Source organism: Stegastes partitus, unplaced genomic scaffold, assembly GCF_000690725.1.
Source record: "Stegastes partitus isolate 25-593 unplaced genomic scaffold, Stegastes_partitus-1.0.2 Scaffold614, whole genome shotgun sequence".
NCBI lineage: Eukaryota > Metazoa > Chordata > Actinopteri > Pomacentridae > Stegastes > Stegastes partitus.
In genome coordinates this window covers 164,319-175,010 of record NW_007578345.1, presented here as the reverse complement: position 1 = coordinate 175,010, position 10,692 = coordinate 164,319, and the positions used below count along the sequence as shown (strand labels likewise).

The 10,692-nt window shown below is 42.0% G+C and overlaps 1 protein-coding gene across 7 annotated transcripts in view; it reads right to left on the bottom strand.

The window, feature by feature from the left end:
- Nucleotides 1-10,692, bottom strand: part of ampd2a (adenosine monophosphate deaminase 2a) — a 35,767-nt gene that overhangs the window by 9,794 nt on the left and 15,281 nt on the right. For 4 of the 7 annotated variants that reach the window (XM_008289416.1, XM_008289420.1, XM_008289414.1 and 1 more), the window contains 5 exons: nucleotides 3,829-3,959; nucleotides 3,128-3,258; nucleotides 2,507-2,575; nucleotides 1,054-1,165; nucleotides 754-940 (listed from right to left, as the gene is read on the bottom strand). In XM_008289416.1, coding sequence (XP_008287638.1) covers nucleotides 754-940; nucleotides 1,054-1,165; nucleotides 2,507-2,575; nucleotides 3,128-3,258; nucleotides 3,829-3,959 — 630 coding nt within the window. Of the gene's footprint in view, nucleotides 1-753; nucleotides 941-1,053; nucleotides 1,166-2,487; nucleotides 2,576-3,127; nucleotides 3,259-3,828; nucleotides 3,960-4,396; nucleotides 4,456-10,692 lie in introns of those variants that run through there. The other 3 variants (XM_008289417.1, XM_008289415.1, XM_008289418.1) reach the window with 3 other exon arrangements.

Genomic DNA, 10,692 nt, shown 5'->3' with positions numbered 1-10,692 from the left:
CTTGGATTTAATGTAATGTTTAGAGCTTGGACATCAGTTTAAGGATTTTTAAATTCCTTTGTGCACGTGTCGTCTCTAGCGCTACATCTCAAGAGTACTTTACCAGCGACCGCATGTTTTCAGCCTATCCACACTGTGACGCTGAAATAAACCAGTTTTGATGTTGCATAAAATGCTTATCTCTCAAGACTGTCAAGATCCTTCAGGTTTGAACACGTCTGTTAGCTTTGGACCTTGAGGACTTCTTTGGAATAAAGTCTTCTATGATGACTTGATTGTAAAAATAAATCCCCACAGAGAACTGAAACGTCTTGTTAATGTCGTCAGGTTCCTTTCTTGTTATTGGCTTAACCGGTCACAAAAAACGAAGCTGTTATTATCATGAAGGAGGACACAGTCGAGAGTTGGAAGACTTCAGTCTAATAGAAACACACACACTAGTCTTTGATTCTTAGGAACAAATGTTGAAGGCTGCGACCAAAAATTATTGAATATTTTCTCTCTCCATTGATGAACTGTTTGGTCATTTAATGTCAAAGAATTGTACAAAAAAACTAAACAAAAAACCCTGAGTCACCGGCTAAATGTGGCTTAACAGTTTAAAATACCAAAGATAAGCTGGATGTTATTACTTTAGTGGAGCTGGATGGTTTATATAATTAATTTACAATCAAATAGTAACAAATCATCAGTCAGACTGAAGACTGAGAGACTGTCTTTTCTGATGAACACTTGAATGTGTGCATTTCATACCGGCATCGACGGGGGTCTCTGGTATGTCGTCATACACTCCTACATCCACAGGCTTCATTCCAAGGTCCTGCAAGGAGTGAGCTGTGGTCTTACAAAAGCTCTGCATGGATCGCTTTATGTACTTCTCCCGGATGAACAACGCCTTCACCACACACTTAGCAGCATCCACCAGGTCAGTAAAGGGCACCTGAACGTGTGCAAAAACCACAATAATAGAAATGTGAATGGGATTTACTTTGCTTGAGTTATACTTTAAATACATATAAAGCATATGAGAACAGCTCAATAGGAGATTCTCACCCCACACTTTTCCTCGCCAGAGATCGAGACCCGCTGGTACTCTCTCTCCATTGGCATCTCCCTCTCTTTAAAGCCATCGTCAACAGTGTCCACACTCGCTTCCTTCATTAACCTTAAAGGGCACAAAGGAGAAGTCAGAGGAAGAAGGACACACAGGGATGGAAAACAGGTGAAAGAGTGGCAGAGAGGTAACTAAAAAGGAAAGCATTACTTTTGGTACATAAGCTTCGGCAGCGTCTGTTATTAGTGGAGTTATTTGTTTCGCAGAGTCACTTTGGAGAGCATTCAAAGTAGATTAATCTGTTGTTATATTTAGTGTATGGCATCGATCAAGACTCCATGAACAAAATTAATGTTTCTAACAAATTCAAAATACATGCAAAATGTATTGTTTACATGCATGTTATTTGCTCATCTGTCAACAGACATGAGGTGTTGAGTGCTGTTTTAAGTAGTTGCATCATTTATGTTTTTCCTTTCTGTAGATCGTCTCGATTCTTTCAGATTCAATAGAGACAAACAGGAACAGCTCCGTGGTTCAAATCACAAAGCCGAACTTCTTACACTGAACCTACAGTTACACTCTCTGACAAGTAGAGTCTTATCTCACACAGGTGTACAGGCAGGTGTCTTCTAATGCAAAAAAAAATCTGTCACGGAGATATCCTAGGGGTGATTATTATCTATTATGGGTGTTTTGCCTGCGTTTTACAGGACAGTGCAGATTTAAGTAGGAAAATAAAGGAAGAAGAGAGAGGGACTGGAATCAAACCACGGATGTATGGGCATGTGGTATGTGCTTCAGCCATGTGTGTCCATTTATAGGGATAAGAAGAAATAATCCAAACTTAGCTGAAAGTGTCACAATGAAGGGCACATATACATCATAGAATTTTACTTTTGCAATAATCTCAGAAATACCTGTTAAACCGACTGTGCACAACTAACAGCTACCTTCAGTATCTTTGTTGTAAATGTCAGTAGTTCGTGCACAAATCTGCCCAAAGACCAGAGCTGTAGGACTTAGTCTGGGTTTACAGGAGGCGCGAGTTTCAACACAAGACGTTATATCTCCGTTAAAGAGACAAAAGGGCAAATGAAGAACAACCAATGTAGATTTTTCTCTCAGACTTGTTTTAAGAATAAACGGCAAAATAAATCATGCCCATTTGTACACCTGTCAGTTCACCAGCAGGGGGAAGATGTGGTCCATCTCATTATGTTGATAATCTGTGTCAAGGTTTCAGGAGAAAGGTAGCTATAATAATAAGTCCAGAGTTCCCAAATACAGTAAACGAGGCGGTGAGAAGTGTGTAGTGCTGAGAATAAGTGTTATAATGTCTGATAACGTACTGCAAGCAAGCAAAGTAGAAATAGACACAAATAAAATTCCAACCACAAAAACACTGTAGTCGTCAGACAAAACATGCGTACTGAGGCAGAGCTCACTCACTCGAGGTCTGCGGCACTGTCGATTTTCATGAAGTCCTGCTTGGCGCGGAGCAAGATCTCTGGCTCAAGCCTTGGGGTGATACGCAGGATAGTGTGAGCAATGCAGGGCGCACATGGGCATCAAAGGTAGTGAGAAGAAGTTAAGCACACAAACGGACAGACACCAAATATAGGCACAGGCACTCCAACAAGCGCTCGCTCTCACACACACACAGATAGAAACGTACAGACACAAATGATTTTAGGTATTAAGAGATCACAGCAAAGACAAAAATATCATCATCGGTTAGTGGTGGTCAACCCTGATCGGTAAACAGGGAGGGCGTGTCGGGTCACCACCCAGCTTAGCGGCGCAGCTAGCATCAAACCTGGCAACAGAAACCCCCTCACTATAAAAGTGTGCGTCGAAGAAGTTGTACCACCAACTGCTGGATAGCCCAGTGAGCTGATTGCCGGGTTAGTGAGCCCACACACCGGCCTGTTGGAAGCTGATAAGCATGAGGGTGGAAGCGTGGCTCTGTGTAAAAGACTGGAGGACGCAGAGCTACGTCTGTCTGTCTGAGGTATTGTACAGAGTTTATCTAACTGACCCAATGTGTGTAGCGTGTTTGCACTTTCTCACTTAATGTCCTGACTGATCTGCCTCTCAAGGCGGTGCCGTCGCTCCTCCAGCTGTTCGATGGGGCTGTCCTCTGGGAACTCATACGGAGCGCTTCGCATCTCGCTCTCGGCCATGCTGCGAGTGAACAGCTCCTGGTTCAAACACAGGTTACACCGTTTATGATGCCGTAAAACAGGAAACAATGTCGATATCTGTGCACATATTGACATAAGAAGGAAGCAGAGGCTCGCCAAGAAAAAAAAACATGTGTCAGATTCAAATGAAGCCATAAAAAGTTATGGCAGATGTTAACCTGGTGTGTTTCAGAATAGGGAAAGTTTCTGATGTTTTAAAAACTTTTAAGGTTTTTGCATCACTACAGTCAACAAAACATCATCTTGTGTTTAAACTGGTGGGATGCTGGGATCAGAAACTATAATGATTAGTCACTGAGATGAGATTCAGATCGGTAGTTAGCTATTTTATTATGGTTTATATTCTGGTAGTGAATAGATTATTAATCCTACAAATCTATTTTCACAAGTCGCAAATTCCAAATTCAAACAAACAGTATCAGTAACAGATGATGAAAACGTCTGAGTAAACTGCTAATTAACCAATACTGAACCGAGTTTAATGTTCATCTAATCAGCTGTATGAGGAAATACATGACGGTGTCTCTGTTTCTGTGACTCCACCGTTCAAAAACAATATTTTCTTACCTCTGCAATCTCTTTGTACTTCTCCTCCATGGATGTTCGCAGGTCGATCGGGTAGTGCGTGAGAGAAACGGGCGTCCCAGGAAGGGATCGCTGGGGCTTGAGAGTCTTGGGTCCAGATACACCGGAGAGGTCTGTAGGAACACACGGGAGGAGTTAGAACACAACAGAACCACAGCAACAACCAATCAGACATAACACACCCAGGTACTGCTGAACATCTGATTTCTGCGTTAAAGGAAGGGGTCTGCCTCATACTCATTCAAACCAGGGCGAACTTTTTTTTTTAGAAATGATTTGCAGCGGAAAAAGTAAGAAGCGATCTAAGTACATTTTCTATAATGATCTTAGCCATAAGAATAATACCAGACAGGTAAAGGCTAACAAACATGTACTGTGTGTGCTTGTGCAAACAACTGCTGGATTGATAAGGCCTGTGGTGCACAATGTAAATGTTTACAGCTCTGTCAGTGAAGTATTTACAGCCCATTAGACCTTTAACCAAACACGCCAACAGCCATAATGTACCGCCAACTGCATACAACGTCAAGTGCAATGTGTTGTGACTGACAAAACTCCACGGAGGTTCAGACACACATGGACCATCTGGATGCTTCAGCAGCTACAGCAAAGATGCAAATCAGCCTGAAAAAAGTAAACAATTCTTAATCATTTCGCAGTCTGTTGGGAACAGAGACAGCCAGCCAAATATGTAAAAGCACACAATGCTGACAATTACCACAGAGATGAAAATAGAAGCAAATTTTGAGTTTGGTTTACCAAAGATTGCAGCGTGTGGCGCTCGGAGAGGGAAAACTACGGCTTTAGCAGGCCCGGATTTGGTTCAGACGCTACGGTTTATTTTTACGTGGCACTTAGAAATAAGACAAACAAACACTCAGGAACTTTAAATCTATGGACTCAGCTCTTTAAACAACTCTGATCATCTCGGTCATACATTATAAATAAAGTGATCTTAGAAAGAAGACAAACTCTTGATATCAAGCACTCTCTGGCCAAGACTTCCCTTACCTCACCTCCATCAGCTAAATGAACACATTAGCTCATTTTTTTTCTTTTAAATCTACTCAGAGGACATCAAACACAAGGACATCAGATGCAAAAACTAAACAGCCAGCCAGAAGTTTAAGAAAATGCAAATAGGGCATAACTATGATTAACTGTGAAGCTCTGGTGACAGTGGCTGCGGCGGCAATCTGTGACACAGCATGAAAATCCTTGTAAAGCGTCCAAGAACAGAGGCCGGCTTAAGAACAGACAGCTGTACCAGCAGATACTGTGTCACTTCAGCCTCACATAGGTATGCACACGCTGGAAACACAATGACTCACATGTACACATGAACAGACACACCTGAGGGTGACAGAGAGGGGCCTTCCCCACTCCACTGCTGGAAACAGATGACAGCAGATCCACTCCAGACGAAGCCCAACACAACAGAGAGCCACCCCGAGACTACATACGTTTGTCTCCTGTTACACTAAACAAATTCACTGATTGCTGTGTATCTTCAAGCTAATTTCGGTTAAACAGAACAACAATTCAGAGCACACCATAGTTATTTGGGCACACACTGTAGTTGATAATAAGTCTACGGCTTTGGGAGAGGTTTGCTCATGCTCCTCTGTAATTGGGGCCATTATTGGTGCTGTGTCTGCCTTGTGACAATTAGTTTCTGCCATCTGCTGTCTGCCTCCAAGGCGCTGGAGTCAGGAATGAGCAGAGGGTGACCCTCCACGGTGAACTAATATGTGAAACGTTTCAATATTGTGCATGGATGTGACTCACAGCAGAACTTTCTGGTGACACAGCGAGCTGGCATGCAGGAGCGCCGGAGCATACATGCACTTGCATTATAGCCCAAGTTATACTAGAGGTTTGGGACAAAATGACACGTCCCCCGATAGCATATCTGATACAGACCTCCTAATTCATGTTTGAATAACATGTGGTGAGCAGGATATTTCATTTCAGTGCTTTCTGACACATGAATCATGCATCAATTCGAAGATCTTTTTCTGTTCTGATGTTTCTTGGCAACACAGACACACCTACAAAAATGTTTCAGTGATAAATGAGCACCAGCTTGGTCGATTTATCAGATTATATGCAGACATGTATCCCCGTCCTTCCGTACATTGTGTATTTTCAAACGAACAAACAGGTGACTTTAAGCACACACACACAGAGTCACCCCCAGTATAGCATCCTCGTAATCCCCTGGCCTTTCCACCGCAGATGACTCTTAATCCAGTACCCCCAACTCTATTTATCTCAGTGACATCATTGTAGTGGGCAGCACAAACCTTCAGCGTGCAAGTCAACACGACAACAGTGGCAGTAGAACAATAAAAATACAGTCACGCAAAGCAGAAAACAACAAACAACAACTTTCTCCCGATGAGTGGGTCGGATTCAGCTCAACATCCATAAAAAAATCACAAAGCTATCATTCAAAAAGGTCTAATTATACCATAATGCACGCTTATGCTAATTACTTGAGCAAAAATAAAAATGTGTGTCTATAATCTCTGAATAATATTTCACTGCAGGCTGTACCTTGAGACAGTTGACTCATTTGTGCATCAATGCAGGACATATAATCTAATCTTGTTCTTTTCGGCAGCATTTTTGTGATTTCTTAATAATAATCACTGTTGTGTTTTAGTTGTGGTACACCGGCTGGTACAAACAGGCAGCCAGTGGCTTCATCTCGAACATGATGTTTACCGCGTCCACCGTTCCTTCTTCACGATGCAAGTTAATTTCTAATACAAGTGAGTAATACTGACAGAGCTCTCCAACTTTGCTTTCCGCCACATCCCTGAGACCTGTGTCTGCACACCACCCACATGCTCATTTAGCAACCGTAGAGCTGCCTCTGCTCTGTAAAGATCAATACAATCCTTCCAGTCTGCCTCATCCTTGACGTCCCTCAGGCCAAAAGCAGCAGCAGCAGATTGGTTGTGGCAGCGCCATTCTGGAGAATAATGAAGTATCAAAACACAAGCAGATCCATGAGCGTACTCCACCACCACCACGGCAAGCTGGATCAGTTCGCCAAGTTTATTCTCTCATGCTTTCAAGTGCATTTTGACATCAAAACCACTCTGTATGAAACAAACTTCCCATAAGCCCCACATTGTTAACAAAACCTCCCCATTAGTCCTGCCGGCTCACAATTAATGAGATTTGGCTTCGGTCCAACGTGAGTTTGGATCAGTTTCCTGGTTGGCAGAATATTTCGATTTGTTAAGCTGCAACGTTAACAAAACTCCCGTCAGACTTTTTCATCTTTCTTTTTCGCGAAGGTCAATGTTGAGAACTTGCAGATAACCTAAGCAGGCTTCTCATTTATAGCTGGCAGTGACGACTGCTTTAAAATGACCAGCGTAGCAGATTACATCAGCGTTGGCTATTTCATTTCTTAATGGTTACACTCAGATGCTGGATCTCTGTGGAGTTTCTGGCATAGAGCAGGTTCCTGTTTTGCTTATCTGGTGCACATGTTCAGGCCTTCCAACAGTGTCCTGCTGTTCCACTGATTTACAGGTTGCGGTTACGTACTAAGATATGCAGCAGCGTGCTATAAAAAAAAAAGGAGGGCAGGAGACTTCAAAATAGTAACGTTGGTGTAAACAATGCAGGATTTAAAATACTTTAAACTGGCGTTGAGGATGTTTTATGAGGAGAGAAGTGCACTCAACATCTTTCTCAGCGCTCAAGGATGTACACAATGTGCTTTAGTGAGCAGCGCTGAATGAGGACATAACTTTTGTTTGCTTACAAGAAAAACTCCACAGGGCACCTTTAATGTGCTCTCTCCGAGCCACTGGCTGGAAAAAACTGTGTTTCGGTAGTTCAACGGAGCATCACATGAAACACAAGAGAGTCCCTGTCAAATCAATATTTGAAGCTCAATAAGCTTTGAAGCAGGACGCTATTATTTGGATCGCATCGTTTAAATCTGGTGTAAACGTCAGTATGATACAGCTGTCATCGTAGTGGATCAGAACACCGACTATTGGACATTTTAGATGTTGTGCTGCTCATCTCATGTCCATGCTGTAATTACAGATTGTGAATATTAACGAAAATTTCTCAATTAATGTTAATGTTGCTTAACTTAGTAACTGACAACTTACAAAACTGAAGATATTCTGGCTTCAGGTCCAACAGCATGTGATCCCAGATCTAAAGTGAAGCTTTACGTTGTAGATATTTACAACTTTGGTTACTTGCAGAGGATGAAAGTGGAACTTAATTATATTTGATAAGGGATTGCAAAGGATGTGGATTCAGTAATTGGATTAGACTTGTTAAAATACTATCCAACCCCAGCCCGAGATGGGAACAGTGCCTCCCCAGCTTCACAGTCTAATTTCTCAATTTATTCTATCCCTCTACGTAAGTGATGCGAATTTCTGTCAAGTAATTAGAGTATGTTTACTGGTTCGATCCCCCCCAAGTATCTGCTGCCTGACATTGCGGCTAAAAACAGATCTTGTTGTCAGTCAACTTTTCTCAGTGCAGGGACAGTTTTCACCAAGATAACAACACCCAAGGTGACTGACATTTTGGTGGATGGAGCTGGCCTTGCACTGATTCATTTGCATGGATTACAACTCACCGTGCCACGCCAGAGTCCACAGCGCATTATGGAAATTTAACCAGTTGTCTTGCAACAGTCACATAAACACTCACGTAGGATTCATTCTGATGCATTAAAGATAATCCACCATTCTTTTTACTCACATAGTACTCAGCTGTCAGGGATTGGCTCTCTGTTGGATTTATGCAACTTAAAAATGAAGCCGACTGTCATCTGTTTTGTTTTTTTGTTTTTTTTAAACTTTGCATTTTTTTTCCAAAAGTGACGGTGACAAGAGCCACACGAACAAATCACCTACTGCACTGTTTAATCTTATCTACTTTTAAAATAGATACACCCTGACTTAACTGGATGAATACGAGGGTGTGTCTACCACGGTCGCTTTAATTGCAGCAAACGTCACCCAGACGTTTCTCTTCTTCATCTTTTGCTTAACTGGCTCTCGTGTCTTGTAATGAAGTTTGACTCCATCTTTGCAAAGTAGAATAAGACCTTTTTAATTAACGCTGTCGTTGATAGTGAATATCTTTGTCTCCGCAGCAACAGACAGGAAAGAGTCTATATGACCCTCAGCTGAACAACAACAACAACAACAACAACAACAACAACAACAACCACAGCGGTTCTGCCTCTTGTGGTCCAAGCTGACTGAAGTGTTTCCTACTTTTGCAAGAATATAGTTGGTGTTATTATCACAAAGGTATAAACAAAATCCCTGTTTTCTGATATCAGCACATCACAGTACGGCAACTGCACATCAAAATAAACATGACAATAATAATAATTAATCAACTGTTATTAAAATTGCATCCCACTTTTACACGTTACTCGACGAGACTTCACGCGCGTCAATACATTTTAATAAAACCTAATTTTAATATTTAATTATTAAAGATCGTTTTATACCAATATCTTCAACAACAGAAAGAATAATAATGTAATGACTGTGAAATTATACTATTACTATGCTTGAAGTCATTAAGACGCTAACACTGACATATTGCCCAGCCCTGCATATCGTTGTACAGCTGACCTTGTGTTTATATTCAGATATGAAAACTCCAACACAATCGGTTTGCGTGTGCCGTTATCAAGCCACAAGAATATTCATTGAGACAATCTAATGAAATAGAGGCAGTCTGCGTAGCTTTGTAATGATGTTAAACTGGACCACTGCAAACACAAGCGAGCCTGTCGTCCTTTACAAAGCTAAAAGGCATCATCCAGCCAGGGGATGTCATGCAGCAGCGATGCATCATGGGCATCTGAGTGTACGGGAAACTGTTGACGGCATATAAAACAACAGCATGTATGCGAGCGGTGTCCCACAGTAATGTGTTTTGATATGACTTTGGGCCCAGTGTGACTGCAGCGGCAGTGCGTACAGACTTGTTTTTCTTTACCGATTTCACTTTATTCCCTGAGAGGGAGAGTGATGACACATGCTTCAGATGTTCCTTAGCAACCGCAGATGAGAATAAACCTGTACTTTAGGTCCTCATCTCTAAAATATATTATTAGTGCCCAGCAGTCAGAAGGGAACAAACACAGCGGTTTGGAATTGCTTGTTAAAAACGACCGCATGCAAAGTTAGTTTCTGAGCAGTTTGAGCATTATTATTTTTAACTAAAAAAAATGAATAAAGACATGCTAGAATGGGGGGAAACAATCAAATGCATGCAGAAAACATGTTCTCAGTACTGTGTCAAGCTTTGTAAACTTTTGCCTTTAAAAGGAGACAGACATCCCATCATATAGAGCAAAACACAAAACAGATGCCGGCTGTTCTCATTAAAACCCTGTCCTTATAAACAGCAGGAAGGTCGACGTGTTCAGGTGGACTTTTAAACCACAGAGCCCAGCAGTGCCTCGGGAGTACAAGGTTAACGAAGATCTGAGCAGGATGTTTGTTTTCTTCCAGCTTCAACGGCACCTGTTCAGCCGTGGACACGCCGCTGCCGCCTGCCTTTCTGCTGTGCTGCACACTCTCGCGGAGCAAGTGACATAAACTGCATATGTTTAGCGTTCATCAGCTCTCTCTGAAGAATTTCAGCCATTAATCTGCTGGGCTACCGTACTGCATCACACTGAACAGGAGCTAACAGCAGCAGGGACTTGATGCCCCAAATGTTGGCTCACTGCAACAGCCCGACTCCGTATAAACTATGGAGCACATTAAAGCTTCGCAAGGATCAGCACCATAAAAACAGACCAATCTGTTCATGCTTTGCCAT